The 20,558-nt window shown below is 39.2% G+C and overlaps 2 protein-coding genes and 1 long non-coding RNA gene across 3 annotated transcripts; 2 read left to right on the plus strand and 1 right to left on the minus strand.

Moving 5' to 3' along the window:
• Window positions 1–817: 817 nt before the first annotated feature.
• On the minus strand, window positions 818–3,500 carry LOC135343423 (uncharacterized). The gene is made up of 5 exons (XR_010397169.1): window positions 3,341–3,500; window positions 2,771–3,140; window positions 1,960–2,721; window positions 1,281–1,366; window positions 818–1,107 (listed from the first exon to the last, which is right to left on the minus strand). It is a non-coding gene; the product is annotated as an uncharacterized LOC135343423 (long non-coding RNA).
• Window positions 2,194–3,297, plus strand: LOC135343412 (uncharacterized). Its single transcript, XM_064540422.1, has 3 exons — window positions 2,194–2,334; window positions 2,384–2,726; window positions 2,784–3,297. Exons 1-3 carry the CDS (start codon window positions 2,231–2,233, stop codon window positions 3,234–3,236), a joined length of 900 nt encoding a protein of 299 aa, XP_064396492.1. The 5' UTR covers window positions 2,194–2,230; the 3' UTR covers window positions 3,237–3,297.
• A 2,942-nt stretch (window positions 3,501–6,442) lies between the features above and the next one.
• Window positions 6,443–19,176, plus strand: LOC135343371 (hemicentin-1-like). The gene is made up of 10 exons (XM_064540377.1): window positions 6,443–6,990; window positions 7,231–7,323; window positions 9,196–9,519; window positions 9,575–10,168; window positions 16,970–17,260; window positions 17,401–17,745; window positions 17,795–18,000; window positions 18,059–18,158; window positions 18,218–18,526; window positions 18,583–19,176. Exons 2-10 carry the CDS (start codon window positions 7,251–7,253, stop codon window positions 18,924–18,926), a joined length of 2,586 nt encoding a protein of 861 aa, XP_064396447.1. The 5' UTR covers window positions 6,443–6,990; window positions 7,231–7,250; the 3' UTR covers window positions 18,927–19,176.
• Window positions 19,177–20,558: the final 1,382 nt, after the last annotated feature.

Below are 20,558 nucleotides of genomic sequence, written 5' to 3' on the forward strand. Positions count from 1 at the left end.
AGGTGCCACTATAATTATATATTTGATAACTAAATACTTAGTCACCTACTAGCTTCTTGGCTGATATCTCATTACTTTTGTGCAATTATTATTATAACAATGTCATAATTATTGTGATGAAAAGTAATGCCATGGTGATGATCGTAACCATGCATAAATATATTATTATTATTATTCTATTTCTTATTTCTTCATTTCCTCATTTCCTATTTCTTATTTCCTCATTTCTTATTTCTCATTTCCTCATTTCTCATTCCCTGTTTTATAACAACCCAAAAAGAAGTTGAATTGTGGAAATTTGACTCACGTGATGTTTTGCTCACGTGCCTCAGCCTTACAAGTCAAAATTAAAGTGGGCGGGGAGTACAGGCATTGTGACCAGCTAGCTAGCTGAACAACACATTCAAAGCTTTAATTTGCACTAGACTTTAAGTTGCTAGACCCTCAGAGAAGAAGTGAGTGGGATCTTAGATCTGTAGTGTAGTATTACTTGCTGGAGAGCATAATTCACCAGCATACATACAATAATTATTATTAAAGAATTAATTATTATTAAAGAATTGTGTGTATGCTGGAGAAATCCTATATGCTCTCCAACTATATACTGCAATCCTAGAATCCTGTAGGCTGGCTCCCAATTCTTCTGTTTTACTGCTGAGTTGAGTATTTTCTTAGCAACTTCCGGAACTCGGAGAGTTTTGAGTATAAAAAGAGCTGCCGTGGGCGCGACCTTTGACCCCAAAATTTCCATTCAAGCCTTAGTAACCAGCTCTTTTTTTCTCTTGCGCAAAAGCGCTCAGAACCCATTCGCTACACACTGTGAACACTCAAAAATATACACAAAGGGAAAGGAAATACATTCTTGGTAGTTTTTCTTTTTTACCAGAAGCAGAAACAAAAAAACAAAAAAATAAATGATTATCATAATGGCTGACAAAATACTTTATGAATAGATACAGCAAAAGGCTATGCACAATAAAGGAATCTTTTCAGCTCCAGGTCAGCTACAGTCCAGGGAACGTTGTGGAAGAGTTAGGAAGCTTGCTTTCTTGCATAATAGACGGCATTGAAAATATGCCATTGTGGAAATTCATCGAAAGTTCGATTCTGAAAAAGAATTTATATGAATATCAGTACATCTATATCAAACAAATTCTTTATTACCATTTTAATAGGGCAAGTGGAGTGCATGCCACCAGACAGTGAGGCTCTCCTCCCTCCAGCAAAGAGCTAGGGATATAATAGGATAATTGCTAGATACACTGAGAAGTAATACTTACATTTTCTACATAGGTTGATGGTGTACCCAGGGAGACTGTCAACAAGCAAAGGCAGTCGCAGTCCTTCAAAGCGTCTTCAACGCGACCTGAGAAAAAAATGAATGTTACTGAAAGGGTGATGATGCCTCGGTGTAGGCAATGAAGCTACATGCAGTACCATTATTAATGAACACTGTACATATAATTTACATTTTAGATGGATTCATCGGCCCTGGTGGATAATGCTTAATTCTTTTTATTTTACTTTATTCTCTCGTTGTTCCCCTATTTTGCTACACACAAGTTGTACTAGCTTTCAAAGTAAGCAAACATAATCATAAGCATTATTTTGCAAACCCAACTAATTGCAATTCAAGAAATAATTATGATTAGCAGCCTACAATAATTATACAGAAACTCTTTATTATCATCGAGCAGCTGTAACAGTCGATCTACAGACACACTACCGTATATCTTGCGCATGCCCAACTGAGGCATAATGACTGTATATATGAACGAACAAACTGCAAATAGATATTATACAAAGGTCCTTCCCTACAGACTTTCAACTCTCCTGTTCGTACTATATCCGTAAAATGAAATGCAAATGTTAAAAAGCGAAAAAGCGTTCGCAGGTTGATGAAGTCACATTACTTTATACTAGACTACTAACTTTACTATAGACCTATGGACTACTTACTTGAGTTATTTATGTCCACATCAGCATCAGTTTGTCAGATCCTCATGCTGGGTCAATGAATGTCTGGCAGCAAGACAACGCGGATCATGACGGATACACGGCTCCATGGCCGAGACGAAAGGGGGCGTGGTCAAAAGTCACATGGTGACACGCCCACTTCCTGTACACATCTTTCGCGCCGATTACAAACGCCCATTTATTTCGCGGGCATTGCCCGGCCACATGTAAATTTCGCACCACTGCACTGATAAATTCATGGTAACATTTTAGTATGTCTCTCATTAATGTTGGTACAGTAGCTTTTGGCTCACCAAGTCAAATATTAGTGTATCTAAGAAGTCTTGGTTTGCTCGCAGATGACATGGATTGTGTTCGGTAAGACAGTATAACTCTAGAAAAAATTATTTAACACAAATCATTATAGTTGTGGTGATGACATGGAAGAGAGACTGAGGAGAGATGTGAAGGATGGGTATAAGTGGTGGTGCAAGGCGTGTAAGACGAGGAAAACTGTAAGGGCGGGCAGTTTCTTTGAGAAATCAAAGATTCCCCTTCGGACTTGGATCCTCCTGATTCACCTCTGGGCCTACCAACTTCCGGTGTGTACAGTGGCTCAGATGGTGGAGGTGAACAAGGAAACGGCCATTAATGTGTTTCAGTGGTTGCGGGAGGTATGCAGCATGAAGCTGGTAAATACCAGCATCATTCTCGGTGGAAGTGGTGTAGTAGTCCAGATAGATGAATCACTGTTTCGTCACAAGCCTAAGGTAAATGAAATACTCGCATAATACACATTAATACGTTAATATACCTTTGCTCTTCAGCACCACCGGGGAAGGGCAACCACCACGGAGATGTGGGTATTTGGGATGGTGGACACCTCCACGACTCCATCGTTAGGATATATGGAAATAGTTCAAGACCGACGGGCAGCCACACTCCTCCCAATAATCAATGCCCATGTTGCAGCAGGGACAACAATTTATTCGGACCAGTGGAGTGCCTATAGCCAGGTTGGCTCTCTCCCCAATGTTGGTAGCCACTCAAGTGTGAACCACTCACTCAACTTTGTTGATCCAGCTACGGGAGTTCATACCCAGAACATTGAATCCTACTGGTCATCGGCCAAAAGGAAATTGAAGGCCATGAAAGGCTGTCATGCCCATCAGCTACCCAGTTACCTGGATGAACATATGTGGAGGGAAAGATATGGATCAGATGGCTGTACAGCTTACAGCAGCATCACACAAGACATAAGGCAGCAGTACCCAGTTTAAACTACTACTGTCTATAGCTTACATCTCTGCTTGGATCATTAATTTAACCTCACATTTAACCTCACATTTAACCTCACATCATTATTCTCTCCTCATTTACTCACATTTTATCCTCAAATCATTCTTGTTACAGTGTCTTTTTGGCTGTTATTCAATGGAATGCTGTTTGTTTTAAGGGGCGCGAAGACCGAACGGAAGTGGGCGTGTCACCATGTGACTTTTGACCACGCCCCCTTTCGTCTCGGCAATGGAGCCGTGTATCCGTCATGATCCGTCTACTATCTTGTGAGAGAGCGGAAGAAGGCGTATCAAAAGAAGAATGTAAAAATGTAAAGAATGTGCATTGTACTGTCAAGGGCGTCACGTACTTATGAAATTTGTTGTTAATACCGGAAATGATCTTAAAGTTAGCATATCTGCTGAACCGCTTGGTCTATTCTCTTTTAATTAAAAAAGTACGAAATAGACACTCAGGACTCAGGAGTTAACATTGTAACCATTTGATATCTATTATGAAGTTTATAATGTTTCTGTAATGTATATCTTTATGATGTCCCTATAATAGTATGATGTCTCCTGCTTCAGAGAGTTCTTTTGGATATAAAGTAACCATGCTATCTTTTCTTTCGTACAGTATATTGTATCATGTTTCAGAACTCTCATCAATGTCCACCTTACACTTGTATCTGTTTCTTGATCTTTAAAAGTTCATTTGGTCTAAATAATTCGTTTTTAGTGTGATGTAGATTTAAGGCCATACAACTCTGTTGACAGCTTCTAATTAATACAGTAGATTACTCTTATCTTGTTTCGTGTGCAAATTGAATTAGTTCAATAGTTTTGGTAGATTACATTGTTGTCCCTGGAATTCTCTCCGATCTTTCTTGTTTCTTTTCAACAGAGGCTTTCAGATTGCTTCAATAATTACTTTCAGTAATGTCTAAGAACTTCTAAGAAATAAATACATCTATTGGTACACTTGGCTTGATTTTATTGCATTTCTATTCTCAGCTCCACCCATCTATCCATGCAATATGTGATTCCGCAAGAAATAAGAGCTTATTGTAGCAACTTTTTGCATAATCTAGAGAGAGTTAGAGATGAAAGACATGGTCACTTGTGTTTTTGTTCATTTTCATGTTTGGTTGACAAAATGATGATCACCTTTGAGAAAAAATCACACACAGAACAAGCATCAAATGCTAAAATCATAAAAAACTGTTATAAAAATCAAATTCTACGCTATTTTTTACCTCTGGGAACAGCTGTTGTTTGCTAGACTCTTCTAGGGCTTGCGGAAAGCCCTTCTTGTTCACTCACTTTCTGGTCCTGTTTTAGCCTCGATTCAAGGCCGATTAAAATCGGCCTTGAATCGAGGCTAGTCCCGTTTCTTACCATTGAATTTACTGTACGAAAATATGCCCACGCACTACTTCCTGTCTGACATCTCCACTAAAACTGGCTGGCTATTATCTCTACTCCTATACAGATTTAGTGAGATTTTCTGTACTTGAAATAACATTTTTAGTTGATGTATACCGGAATTTAAGTTAGCCATTGCCTACTGGCATAGTTTTAAAAATGACAAAGGTCAAGTACTACCAGAGGAGGTTGGACGCGCGTCAGGTTTTATCACGTGCGCTCATAAGAATCTAATTAAAATGGCCGATTAGGCACCATTATAGGCACCTCGATGCTCTACTGTTTTGTAAGCTGTACAGAGACACTGCAAGTAGCCAGAAGTGGTCTAGGAGCATTCCCATCGCCCTCTCACCTTCACTACTGAAAAGATTCCAAGATGGATTTAGACTAGTATTTTGACACTTTTCCAATTTTTGTTTAACAGGATTATGATCTATATGAGCAGAGGAGGTCAGAGCACCATTAATCTGTTTCTCTTTAGCGTTCTCTAGCTCTTACTTGCACTGATAAGCGTTTACATTCTCACCTTTGACCTCAAAGGAATTTGTTTATAATTATCACATGACTGAAGGCGTCATGATGATGTGTGTCCAACCTCCTCTGGGAATGTCATAATTAGGGAAAGTTCAAGTGATGTCCGACCCAGAGTCCGACCTCCCCTGCGCTGCCTCTGCTGACTACGATGCAGCCATTAATTTTAGACTTGAACTTTTGGCATAGATCGTTTTTAACAACAATCTCATGGTTGATGACCCACTTTTCGAGTTTGCATGCAGCAACATTTTTAAATTTTTTTTGGCAAAAAATAGTGTTCATCATGACAGTAAATGTGTTGTGTTATAAAAGCTATACTAATAGTAGTTAGTTATGTAGTTTTGGCATCTCCACCGAGGCATCAGAACATGCGTTTCTTTCATTTAAAAATAAGAAAAAGTCTCAGTATAGTCTATAGTCTATACATATTACAGTGCATCCAGTCGAGAGAGTAGAATATACAAAAATAGGTGAGTACTTAAAATGTATTTCAAGATTGAAACATTTCTAAGAAATTGTGCTGATGTATACCATTGTAAGAATAAGACAACATGATTCAAAAATATTTCCCCAAAAGTTGTTGTATTGGGAAATAATTTTAGGTGATAATGGGGGTGATCGTAAAAAAATGTATGTAACTATCTCCGGAACTGAAATATTTCTGGACAATAATTATTATCAAAAGTTAGACAATTATTTATTCAAGCTTACTCTGTGTGTAATTTTTGGACCTTAGCCGTAAGATTTTCTAAATCTCTCCCTATAACCGAAATGGCACTAAAAACTAGCAATTTTGAGCACTGCGGAGGATGTGTAGATGTTTAAGCAACATCGAACCTTTCATAAGATAGCCAAACTTTCTATAGATGTTGTGAAAAAGTCCCACACCTTAGCCGGAAACCGTTGGCCTTTTCTCTCCCTAACCCATTACCCACTATAACAATTGTGTACTGTTTCAAGTTACTTCACCACAAACCCACCACTTTATATTGTCATGGAAACACTTTTGGATATGTTGTAGCTAGCCTTGATTCCACTATTGAAGGGGCTGGAGTCGAGGCTATGTTGTAGCTTATTCATTCACCTACACAATGGCATCAGCAGATTTTCTTAGAAATGTTCCAATCATAAGATATTTACATTTAATAATAATTATAAACACTGTTTAAGATGCTCATACTGCCATCCTAATCAGAAATTAAGCTAGCTTGTCTGTACTGGTACAGTGAGCACTGTCTTGTTGGTCTGCAGACAAGCTAGTCTTGCAGCCACCACAATAGATCCCACCTGATTAGATCTAGACTAGTATACTTCTGTTCTCAGGAAGGAAAAGCACACCAGACACGAAAACAGAGTATAGTGTCATTTTCAGATGCATCTCTGTTGTAATCAATACATTGCATGTTAACTGTTGTTTTAATCACTTTCAGTATTAGATCTATCAGCTATAATTTATAATAAACAACCTTATAATTAATAAGCGGTTTCTGTGTTACAGTTATGTGTGGCAGATGGTGTGTGTGGTGGATTCATTGAGATTGCTGTGCTTACCGTGCACTCTCCTTATAGTCAAATCTGATTATAAGTCTGTCCATTCTAAGAAGCATTGGTGTGTACATACATACTATGGACTGGAGTGCTGCAAGTATTTGTGGCAATCATGCACTTTCAGTATTAGCTAAATAAACACAATGCATTCTGTGATATTTACAGTTCTAGCCAGTATAGCTGTCATGACAGCAAGTGGAGGAGTGCTTACTCTGCATCTATACAGCACCAATATTTTCAGTGAACACAGGTGAGAGACATCAACTTCTTCTTTATTTATAAGTGTTGGGTGTGTGTATTGTACGTGTTTGAGTGGTTAATAAACTGAACTCAGCACTTGTATGTATGATTGACTGGTGTACCACTAACTTTTATAGCTAGGTCAAGTCCTTGTAATTAGATGTGTACATGTAAAATATTGAAGTATGCATCTATATATATATATATATAGTTGTTTCTAAATAACTAGAGTGATACAACTTATCTATAGTTCTAGCCAATATAGCTGTCATGACAGCAAGTGGAGGAGTTCTTGTCTTTCTCTGCATCTATGGCACCAATATCGTGTTCTCTGCACACACAGGTGAAAGATTAACTTCTTAAAGTATTAATAATCATTATAATTTTATTGTATAGGTACACACTTTTATATTAGTAAAACCAGTAGGTTTTACATAGGATTGGCAGTGGGTTTGCCCGTGTTTAGCAATATTTCAATTATTTTGACTCATGTTCAAACTGTTCTATCTCTGCAGGGAAAGGCCACATCAAGAAACTGGCTGAACAGATAGTTTATTTAGCCTTTTCTCTCTTTGTATCTCTCATTTCATAATCCATAAACATTTTAATGAATGAATATTTTCATTTTAAAAATTGCACTATTTCGACGTTTCACCGCTCTTCTCGTCAGTACTGTATCATCTATGGTCTGACTGACTAAGTAAGTAAGTAAGTAAGTATAAGTAAGTGAGTAAGTAACTGTAAGTAAGTAAGTTTCTTGCCCAGCATTTACTCCAAGTACAGCCATCTCCAGGACATTCTGCACAGGGTTTCCAAACGACTACAACCTGGATTACAAAGCGCTTCTTCAGATTTGCGATTGCTTCCACGAGGCAGACAACCTCTCAGTCTCTATTTCTCTTACCTAGACAATTCCGCCATCTTTAATGACTCAGCAATTGTGTTGTGGCCAATAATAATAGATAGGCGTGGCTAATAAACCGTGCGCCTAAAATCAGTGCAGCAGTGCTTTTCCAGAGCCTGAGGTGTTGCTTTTCTTCACACTGTTCAGCTCTAGCTCCCTTTCTCTGACAGGAATGCTATATGCACTGGCTAGATATCATGCTCTTAAAATGGCTGTCATTTAATACTGATTCGCAAATTCAACATAATTATCAAGCAATTAATTATTACTCATTACTATAATCATTAGTCCAGAGATATTCGAGAAGATATCTGATTAGTCCTGTCTTCTCTTCTTGAACTTCTGTACTGCCTCTTGACGTTCCACTTATGCATGTCATGATACGTAAACTGTACTGAAAAAGAAAGGGAATCTGACTAGAAAAACATTTGCAATGTGAAAAATTGCTAGGATTGGCCAGGGGAACCACAAAAAAGCGTGGGAACAAGAAATCAGACGAGAGCATAACTCCAATCCGTTACAATGTCATGAACATGTACAATACATAGTATATTAAATAATAGACTGTGTTCCAGATCCACCTATCAGCTTCCATCCACCACATCATTCCATGCAGGTCACCAGTACGGTCCGTGCATGTTACTACGCATGGATGGACTGTGTGTACCTGTGCTCAACACTGCATGTATTAGGAACATCAATTCATCACAAATCATCATGATTATGTGCCCCACATTCTAAAATGGATGTATAATAAATATATATAGGGATTGGTCATGACTCCACCAGTAAAAATTGCGTGGCATATTGGCTGGGAAAACATAGGAAAACTACCAGTACATGTGCATGATTGACGTTGTAACGGATTGGAGTTATGCTCTCGTCTGATTTCTTGTTCCCACGCTTTTTTGTGGTTCCCCTGGCCAATCCTAGCAATTTTTCACATTGCAAATGTTTTTCTAGTCGGATTATATAATACTTAGACACTGTTTAGGAAGTTTCTACATGATTTAGAAGCCCAAAGGGCTGGTTGTAGTATCCCGAACGCAGTGAGGGTTCTACTAGCCCTGAGGACTTCTAAATCATATGGAAACTTCCTAAATAGTATCTAAGCATTTTAGATCAAGCAACCATGAGTATTTAGCCAATCATATTTGAATGTTCTTATCCTACATGATTTTCTAAGTGAAGTACATGATTTTCTAAGTAAGTACATGATTTTCTAAATAAGTACATGATTTTCTAAGTTGGATAGAACACTTCCTTTAGCCAATCAAATTGCAGTATTTATGGCAAACATGATCTAAACAGAGGTAGGAGCGGCTCCTACTTTCAACAGTGAGCAAGAAGATGTGGTTGTCTTTGCAACCAATGAAGATGGGTCTAATTCAGATCTTAGCCTACAATGCGATGTTACCGGGACCCCTACACCTACCGTGACTTGGTACAGGGGAGATGATGTGGTTGACGCTGGCTTTATGCTTTCTAATGGTAACTTCTTGTTTCAAAATATCACTGAGGGAGACTATGCTTCCACGGCTGGAGTTATCTATCACTGTGAGGCTACTAACATCATTGGAGAGCCTGGCTTCAATGCAACCATCCGCAGTAGAGACATCACTGTCCACTATGCATGTAAGCAATTCACTCATACATTGTAAATAATTGTAATAATTATCTCTTTGTGCAGTTTTCGGTGGTTTTATGCCAGCTGAAACAGTGCGTACATTTATACCGACTGCACTTCCTACTTCTGGATTTGGTACCGACATAGCTCTTGAGTGCAAGATTGGGGACTCGCAGCCACCTTTTGACATTGTGTGGTATCAAAACGGTACACCTTTAGTTGAGAACACAGTCACTAATGACGTAAGGTTTCTAGAGGGTGGAAGATGGGCCTATATTCGAGATATTGAGACTTTCCCACGCGATTATCACTGTAGAGTAAGCAATGCTCGAATGCACGAACTAGTGAGAAGCCCTCAGACATATTTTGTCAACGGTACTGGACTAGTAGATGGAATGGATTTTGTGTACAAGGAAATAGGAAATCTCACAGCTTTTTCTACAGAGGAAAAGAACGAGAACTTTGAGTTCAGCTATGTTTCTTCACAAGGGACACTAAATCGTGTTTGTGCTTTCTCTAATATTGGTGGTTCCAACGCTAATTCCAACGCAGCAGTGGGTACGATCCCTAACTTACCTGCTCCCCCAGCTGTAGTCACCCTGCAATGCAGATCTGACCAAGTCACTATTATCAGTAGTGGAACACTTACAGTACAACGTGAGTTGTTCACGCATACACATGCACACACATGCACGCACGCACCATGCACACTGCACGGGCGGATGCGCGGGACACATGCACACTCAAAAACGTGGGCATAGTCTATAGCTTCCCTCCAGCTACCAACAATAACCACAAGGTTGAAAGAACACGACACCCCAGCCCCTACAGTCTTACACAGTATCCACATGATAAAGAGCATTACAACAATAAAATAAAGGTGATCCCAAAAAGCACATGGAAAACTTGAAATACAAAATGGCACAGAAAAGAACTGTGCAGTGAGCAAACAAATATTGTACGTACCACTATAGCATTCTAGAGTGTAGTCTATACAATTGAAACCTAAACAGCATACTGTATAAATTATTCCTCCTACAATTCTAAACCTCTATATGCATGTAACTGAGATAATACGTGATAGATAGTTTTCATCTTTCATTCTCAGTTTACTTTTTAAGTCACAATAGCACAACATTGTAACTAGTTACAATGATGTGCTATAATGTGGCTGTTATAAATATGCAACTGGGAATGTGCTAGACGTGTGGGGAGAGCCTCCAAAGATCTTTAACCCACCGTTTCCGATTCTCAAGGTTGGACATCTAGCTACCCCCGGTTGCTATTCCAATGTATAACTACTGCTCAAAGATGTTTATAGCTATAATACGAATATTTCTTCTCAGCATTAATAAGATCGATACAGTATAAGACAAAATTTAAACCAATTTTGTTGGGCTGCACTATATTTACAAAAAAACATGATACGTATATAATAATTCTATGAACTGGAAATCAGTCATCTTCCTGTTTGAGAAATTTGAATATATATATGTGACAGGCTCTGGGAAAACAGACTAATTGGAGCAGATATTGACATTGAGCAATAGCCAGATCTCAGCGGACAGATATATATACCCAAAATTATTTTTTTTGTTTTATTTCAATCTCTCAAACACACACGCATGCATACACACACACACACACACACACACACACACACACACACACACACACACACACACACACACACACACACACACACACACACACACACACACACACACACACACACACACACACACACACACACACACACACACACACACACACACACACACACACACACACACACACACACACACACACACACACACACACACACACACACACACACACACACACACACACACACACACACACACACACACACACACACACACACACACACACACACACACACACACACACACACACACACACACACACACACACACACACACACACACACACACACACACACACACACACACACACACACACACACACACACACACACACACACACACACACACACACACACACACACACACACACACACACACACACACACACACACACACACACACACACACACACACACACACACACTACTATCTATTTGATGCCTGTTGCTAATTCTAAGAACCAAAATTTGAGGTTAATGTTTGTTGTATGCTTGCTTCAGTTTAACCACATAGAAGAACCCACATTCCCCAATCCCACTATCAACTACATGTACCACAAAACCTGACCCAGACAATACAGGGTTGTACTTTATACCTAAGCCCCCCTCAGAAGTTTTCTTTTAAAAGCCAACTTGAAGTATCACAGCAACCAATATCAAGTCCAAGTTAGAAGATAAGTCTTATAATTTATGTCAGCTTGACCTCAACATTTTACAGCTTTACAATAATTATTCAGCATGGCCCCAATGTGAATAGATGTACAATAACTATTGGGTGTTATATAGCACTGTAGTTGCATGTGTATGTGACTGAATGCAACAGATGAATGGGGAGAGTTGGTGCACCATTAAAGACTCTTTAACCCATCATTCTCGGCTCTCCAGGCCGAGCATCTGTATGCTTTTCTGTTTCTGTCTGTTTCTGTGTTGTGTGTACCTTTAGTCAATTAAAGAAATCAGATCAGCATGACCACCCCCCAGTAACATACATGTGTACATAGATAACTAATTATGAGTACAGTACTGTAATCTATAAATATAGTAGGATGTGTAATAATGTAAAGTAATACTAAGGATAAAGAAAAGGCACAGCGCTGACAGCATTTTTCTTAAAAAAGCACAGAAAGACACATACATGTAACAGGTCAAATTCTATCAATTACTACATCTACATGTACATATAATTACCCAAACCCCCCCCCCTGGCCTCCCTTGAGAGTAGTTAAAACCAGCAGATTAGACCCAAAAAACACAACTCATGCAAGTAAAGACTAGATCACAAGAGTTGAAGGTAATAAAGTACAAATAAATAAAACTACATATTAGTATAATAATAGTTAGAAGCATGAATATAAATAATAGCTAGCTAGCTTACCAGCTTGAAATTAGTTATTCCTGCAACCATTCATGTCTCATAAGTTTAATTTGTAAATGCATTATAAGGAAATAGGAGAGGTGGTTACCCAATTCTACGGTCAGATAAGGCAGTTCCTCGCAATTTATTTTTTCGTTTCAACCCCTCCAACACACACGTGCTCCTCGAGTACGGGGCTGAGTCTGTGGCGTTGGGTCTATGCCCTCTGGCATTGCGCCTTATGTGGCTGGGCCTCTCGTTTCGGGCTCAGTCGAGGAATCTGGTTTCGATATGAAGTCACTGCCCTTAGTTTATGTGGTCCACTTCTCACAACCCTAGGTTATTTAACTGAAATTTATTTAACTGAAAACCAATTAATTTGAAGAGACTGAATGGCTACTTGAATATCGGCTATATACATACTGAATTTCAACACTTAAATGTTTTCACAGCCATGAATAAACAAGCTAAAGAATTCCTAAAAGCCAAATCGGCTCAGTATCAGAAACTTCGCTCTCACACAACACACTCGAATAAGTAAGTGTATGAAACCGAGCTGTGCAACATGTCAACACCTGGTATGTAATAGATTTTTCAGATCATCGAAATCAGAAAAAACGTATCCAATCAGACACCAATTTTCCTGCAATTCAAGATATCTCATATATCTAATTACATGCTCACATTGCAAGAAACAGTATGTGGGTTACACCACTCGAACGCTTCGAACTAGAATCAATCATCATCGTAGCAATATTTTCAACAAAGTAAGAACGTATATAAGCAACCACTTCAACTTTACCGATCACTCTGTCAGAAACCTGAAAGTACAGTGTATTGACGCAACAACGTCCTTCACAGAACTCCAAGCTTTAAAACACTACTGGATAGCTACACTTAGAACAATTATTCCACATGGACTAAATGTATTATCATAATGTATCCACGTGTTTTTAATTAAGTCACATGACTTGCAGTAAATACACCTCGATCCATTTAAAAAGATAGCTGTGCAAAATCTAAAACAGATACTGAGATTGCGCATGCGCGTACCGTTCCCCATGTAGGGGATTGGGACCTTTACCCACAAGGGTGGGGTCCCAATCCCCCACCCTTGTGGGTAAAGTCACACACACACACACACACACACACACACACACACACACTACTATCTATTTGATGCCTGTTGCTAATTCTAAGAACCAAAATTTGAGGTTAATGTTTGTTGTATGCTTGCTTCAGTTTAACCACATAGAAGAACCCACATTCCCCAATCCCACTATCAACTACATGTACCACAAAACCTGACCCAGACAATACAGGGTTGTACTTTATACCTAAGCCCCCCTCAGAAGTTTTCTTTTAAAAGCCAACTTGAAGTATCACAGCAACCAATATCAAGTCCAAGTTAGAAGATAAGTCTTATAATTTATGTCAGCTTGACCTCAACATTTTACAGCTTTACAATAATTATTCAGCATGGCCCCAATGTGAATAGATGTACAATAACTATTGGGTGTTATATAGCACTGTAGTTGCATGTGTATGTGACTGAATGCAACAGATGAATGGGGAGAGTTGGTGCACCATTAAAGACTCTTTAACCCATCATTCTCGGCTCTCCAGGCCGAGCATCTGTATGCTTTTCTGTTTCTGTCTGTTTCTGTGTTGTGTGTACCTTTAGTCAATTAAAGAAATCAGATCAGCATGACCACCCCCCAGTAACATACATGTGTACATAGATAACTAATTATGAGTACAGTACTGTAATCTATAAATATAGTAGGATGTGTAATAATGTAAAGTAATACTAAGGATAAAGAAAAGGCACAGCGCTGACAGCATTTTTCTTAAAAAAGCACAGAAAGACACATACATGTAACAGGTCAAATTCTATCAATTACTACATCTACATGTACATATAATTACCCAAACCCCCCCCCCTGGCCTCCCTTGAGAGTAGTTAAAACCAGCAGATTAGACCCAAAAAACACAACTCATGCAAGTAAAGACTAGATCACAAGAGTTGAAGGTAATAAAGTACAAATAAATAAAACTACATATTAGTATAATAATAGTTAGAAGCATGAATATAAATAATAGCTAGCTAGCTTACCAGCTTGAAATTAGTTATTCCTGCAACCATTCATGTCTCATAAGTTTAATTTGTAAATGCATTATAAGGAAATAGGAGAGGTGGTTACCCAATTCTACGGTCAGATAAGGCAGTTCCTCGCAATTTATTTTTTCGTTTCAACCCCTCCAACACACACGTGCTCCTCGAGTACGGGGCTGAGTCTGTGGCGTTGGGTCTATGCCCTCTGGCATTGCGCCTTATGTGGCTTGGCCTCTCGTTTCGGGCTCAGTCGAGGAATCTGGTTTCGATATGAAGTCACTGCCCTTAGTTTATGTGGTCCACTTCTCACAACCCTAGGTTATTTAACTGAAATTTATTTAACTGAAAACCAATTAATTTGAAGAGACTGAATGGCTACTTGAATATCGGCTATATACATACTGAATTTCAACACTTAAATGTTTTCACAGCCATGAATAAACAAGCTAAAGAATTCCTAAAAGCCAAATCGGCTCAGTATCAGAAACTTCGCTCTCACACAACACACTCGAATAAGTAAGTGTATGAAACCGAGCTGTGCAACATGTCAACACCTGGTATGTAATAGATTTTTCAGATCATCGAAATCAGAAAAAACGTATCCAATCAGACACCAATTTTCCTGCAATTCAAGATATCTCATATATCTAATTACATGCTCACATTGCAAGAAACAGTATGTGGGTTACACCACTCGAACGCTTCGAACTAGAATCAATCATCATCGTAGCAATATTTTCAACAAAGTAAGAACGTATATAAGCAACCACTTCAACTTTACCGATCACTCTGTCAGAAACCTGAAAGTACAGTGTATTGACGCAACAACGTCCTTCACAGAACTCCAAGCTTTAAAACACTACTGGATAGCTACACTTAGAACAATTATTCCACATGGACTAAATGTATTATCATAATGTATCCACGTGTTTTTAATTAAGTCACATGACTTGCAGTAAATACACCTCGATCCATTTAAAAAGATAGCTGTGCAAAATCTAAAACAGATACTGAGATTGCGCATGCGCGTACCGTTCCCCATGTAGGGGATTGGGACCTTTACCCACAAGGGTGGGGTCCCAATCCCCCACCCTTGTGGGTAAAGTCACACACACACACACACACACACACACACACACACACACACTACTATCTATTTGATGCCTGTTGCTAATTCTAAGAACCAAAATTTGAGGTTAATGTTTGTTGTATGCTTGCTTCAGTTTAACCACATAGAAGAACCCACATTCCCCAATCCCACTATCAACTACATGTACCACAAAACCTGACCCAGACAATACAGGGTTGTACTTTATACCTAAGCCCCCCTCAGAAGTTTTCTTTTAAAAGCCAACTTGAAGTATCACAGCAACCAATATCAAGTCCAAGTTAGAAGATAAGTCTTATAATTTATGTCAGCTTGACCTCAACATTTTACAGCTTTACAATAATTATTCAGCATGGCCCCAATGTGAATAGATGTACAATAACTATTGGGTGTTATATAGCACTGTAGTTGCATGTGTATGTGACTGAATGCAACAGATGAATGGGGAGAGTTGGTGCACCATTAAAGACTCTTTAACCCATCATTCTCGGCTCTCCAGGCCGAGCATCTGTATGCTTTTCTGTTTCTGTCTGTTTCTGTGTTGTGTGTACCTTTAGTCAATTAAAGAAATCAGATCAGCATGACCACCCCCCAGTAACATACATGTGTACATAGATAACTAATTATGAGTACAGTACTGTAATCTATAAATATAGTAGGATGTGTAATAATGTAAAGTAATACTAAGGATAAAGAAAAGGCACAGCGCTGACAGCATTTTTCTTAAAAAAGCACAGAAAGACACATACATGTAACAGGTCAAATTCTATCAATTACTACATCTACATGTACATATAATTACCCAAACCCCCCCCCCTGGCCTCCCTTGAGAGTAGTTAAAACCAGCAGATTAGACCCAAAAAACACAACTCATGCAAGTAAAGACTAGATCACAAGAGTTGAAGGTAATAAAGTACAAATAAATAAAACTACATATTAGTATAATAATAGTTAGAAGCATGAATATAAATAATAGCTAGCTAGCTTACCAGCTTGAAATTAGTTATTCCTGCAACCATTCATGTCTCATAAGTTTAATTTGTAAATGCATTATAAGGAAATAGGAGAGGTGGTTACCCAATTCTACGGTCAGATAAGGCAGTTCCTCGCAATTTATTTTTTCGTTTCAACCCCTCCAACACACACACACACACACACACACACACACACACACACACACACACACACACACACACACACACACACACACACAGGGAAAGCCGTGATAACAATGGATCCCCTGGAGGCGAACGTTCGTGAAGTGATTGTAGGACGAGGCCCAGCTACCTCCTTCTCCTGTGCCAACACTGGCTACCCTGCAACCTCAACAGCGTGGTACTTTAATGGAATTGAAATTGACTCTTCATTCGTTGGAATTGTCTTTGACGACACTATGCTGACTATTGCAAACCCTCAAGTCAGTCACTCTGGAGTGTACCAGTGCTTTGTCAGTAATACAGTGTCTGAAGACAATGCTGCCTGGTTGTTGGAGGTCAGAGCTCCAGGTAACATAATTCAGTAATACCATTGCTTTCATTTTGTTGTTTGCTTGTATATGTGTAAGCAGTTTTACATGCATGTATGATTAATTTTACCATGTACATGTATAATTATGTGTTCAATATCAATTTGTTTCATTACACAGCTGCACCCACTGCCCTGGCTTTCAATGAGACTGACATTGGAGCAGTGAGAGACAGACAAGTTGGTACTCTCTTTATGGGTGACTTTAGGACCATGGTCCCAGTGCCTGTATCTGTGGAGGCTAACCCATGCCCGAGTGTACAGTGGTCCTTCAAAGGCTCTACCATTGCTAACGGAGACCAGTACACTATCACCAACCCTTGCAGTGATGTTAATGCGACATCTCCCTTCACGTTTATGTTGACCGTGACTAATCTGACCAATGAAACATCAGGGGCTTATTCTGTTATCTTCAGCAATCTTGCTGGAAGCAGGGTTCTTCCAGACTTGTACATTACTGTACCAGGTACAATTGAGATATCTTTGTTTAGTGTTTGGTTATTCTCCCCCTCCAGTTCCCACTAGCGATCCAATTTCTTCATTAAGCTTGTCAGTTATTGATAACCCTGTTGTTACGTGTCTACTCAATGCCAGTACTGTCACCATGACTTGCCAAACCAACGGCTTCCCACGGCCTTCAGTACAATTCCTAAAAGGGCGAGAAACCATCACTCCAGGAGTTGGGACCTTTCAAAGAGTCTCCCAATCCTTTGCCGACCAGGTGGGTGGGAGGGGAGGGGGGGAGTTTATCTATAAGTGATTACACACGCATATTTCAGATACAACTGTCTGATATCTTAATGGAAGATGCAGGAACGTACAGATGCGAACTTTCAAGTGATTCTTCTGTATTTTCCGAGAAGCCATTTGTATTTTGCAGTAAGTCAATTCCTAGGCAACACATAATTATGCACCTGAGCCCTCCTTCTCCTCTTCAGCCGATCCAGTTATCACAAATGTTAGTTCTACACCAAACACAATAGTAGGCGTTAGACTGAATATAGAGTGTGAGGTCAGGGGCATCCCCACACCTGACGTTACATGGCGTAAAGATGGCAATGTGCTTTCTTCAGGAGATGGTATCGATATTTTCAGGCCTTCTGACAACCCATTTTTATCTCGAATAATTATCGACAGTGCCACGCTAGCCGATGCTGGTGTGTACACATGTGTGGGGACTAATGCAGCCGGAACAGTTTCCATGGTAACCAGCGTGGAGGTCATGATAACTGATATGGACATGCTAGGTATGTTTTTCTAACTAAATTAGATTCTCAATTCTATCATAATTATCATTCTGCAGAAGAACCATTGAGTATGGAGTTTATTATTGGACTGGCTATTGGGATTCCCACCATCATCCTCCTCATAACTCTGGTTGTAATATTATTATTGCTCAGTTTATTGCTCGTGAAGTCAAGGAAGAAAGGCGCTTACACTACAGACCCTGTCATCTATGACACTATAGAAGACAACAGCTCCCCAAATCCTGTTGTGATATCTGTAAACGCAGCATATGGTCTAGCAGAAGAGAACACATCAGGTGGCAATAAAGAATATGAAACCATCGAAGGTAACTTCACTCCGGACCCTGTACTGACTTCTGACAACCCAGCGTACGGTTTAGAAGAGCCGGGGGCGAAATGAAACTCTAGTTTAGATCTATAAGACTGGTTGTTCAATGTAGTATTTAATGACTGTAAGTATTATACTATTATAGTTTTGTATAATTTTATAGTTCCAGTGACATTGTTTCTTTTAGTCAAAATCATAATTGATGTTGATAATGTAAAAAATGATATAATAAAATTGCACTGATCTATAGTTCAGAGTACATTGATTCTGAGGGTGGTGCTCTGTTACTAGTAGCATGAGCGTACAAGTGTTCCTTGTCTATATAGTCTTTGAGAGCCCATAATAATTTTGTGTTCAGATTGACGTTTAATTTAAAAACCATGCATTCAATAGCTCTCAGAATTACCTTTCCAATGGTGTGTGTGTGATCAGCCACTCAAAGGCTGGGGTGGATATTTTATGTTAATTACACGTACCCATTTCTTTTCCTTCAGATACAACTGTCTGATATCGTAATGGAAGATGATGGAGCGTACCTTTTAAGTGATTCTGTTGAATTTGCCCAAAACACATTTGTGTTTTGCAGTAAGTCAATTTATGCAACACACACACACACACACACACACACTTACCTGACTTCCCCCCCTCCTCTACAGCTGAGCTGTTCGTCACAAACTTTAGTTCATCAACAAACACAATATAGAAGGCGCTGAACTGGAGGTGGAATGTGAAATTATGGGCATGCTCTCACTGTCATTTCATGGATTAAAGATAACTCTTCAGAACCTGGTATCGATATATCCATGCAGGTCTTCTAACAACATGTTTCTGTCTCAAGTAATATCGACAATACCACGCTAGCCAATACTGGTGTGTACACATGTGTGGGGACTAATGCAGCCGGAACAGTTTCCATGGTAACCAGCGTGGAGGTCATGATAACTGATATGGAAATGCTAGGTATGTTATCTAGATTCTCAATTCTATAATAATTTATCATTTTGCAGATTCATTGAGTACTTTTGATCCTCCTCATAACTCTGGTTGTATTATTGCTCAGTTTACTGTTCTTGAAGTCAAGGAAGAAAGGCAACTACACTCCAGAACCTGCCATCTCAAACAACCCAGCATAATTATTATGATCTAACCAAAAAGAACACAGAAATGCTGTGTATGACACTACTGTAACTTAAATCTACAAGAATATAACTATTTTCCTAGCTGTTACATTGTTTATACCCCACTTGGGGGTCTGTATCATAGCAACTGGGTGGGGTTTAACTACCATAAATTCCGCATTCCACATAAACTCCCTTGCCTTGAGGGCGAACTGATTTTATACTGATCTACACAGCAGAGAAGAAGCTAGACACTTGTTGACAAGGCAGAACAGATGGGTGAGGCTCGCTAAACACCAGGAAGGGTGGGGCTCACTGCTTGCAGTGCATGGACATTGACAAGTTAGTTTTTGAGACTGTTAGCTAGTTGTATCCAAGGTGAGGTAGCTTAGGTTGCAAGTAGTTTTCATTCAAGTGGGTATATAACACTTATTGTCCACTACATTCGGCAAACGTAAACCATCCTTGGCCTCGCGGGGCTTCGCCCTCGTCCTCGGAGGTTTACTGCCATAAATTCTGATGTAGTAGACAATAAGTATTATATATATCCTGTTTTCCTGCAGTTGCTGCTATAGGATATGGCCAG

This window comes from Halichondria panicea, chromosome 1, assembly GCF_963675165.1.
Source record: "Halichondria panicea chromosome 1, odHalPani1.1, whole genome shotgun sequence".
In the NCBI taxonomy this organism is placed as follows: Eukaryota; Metazoa; Porifera; class Demospongiae; order Suberitida; family Halichondriidae; genus Halichondria; species Halichondria panicea.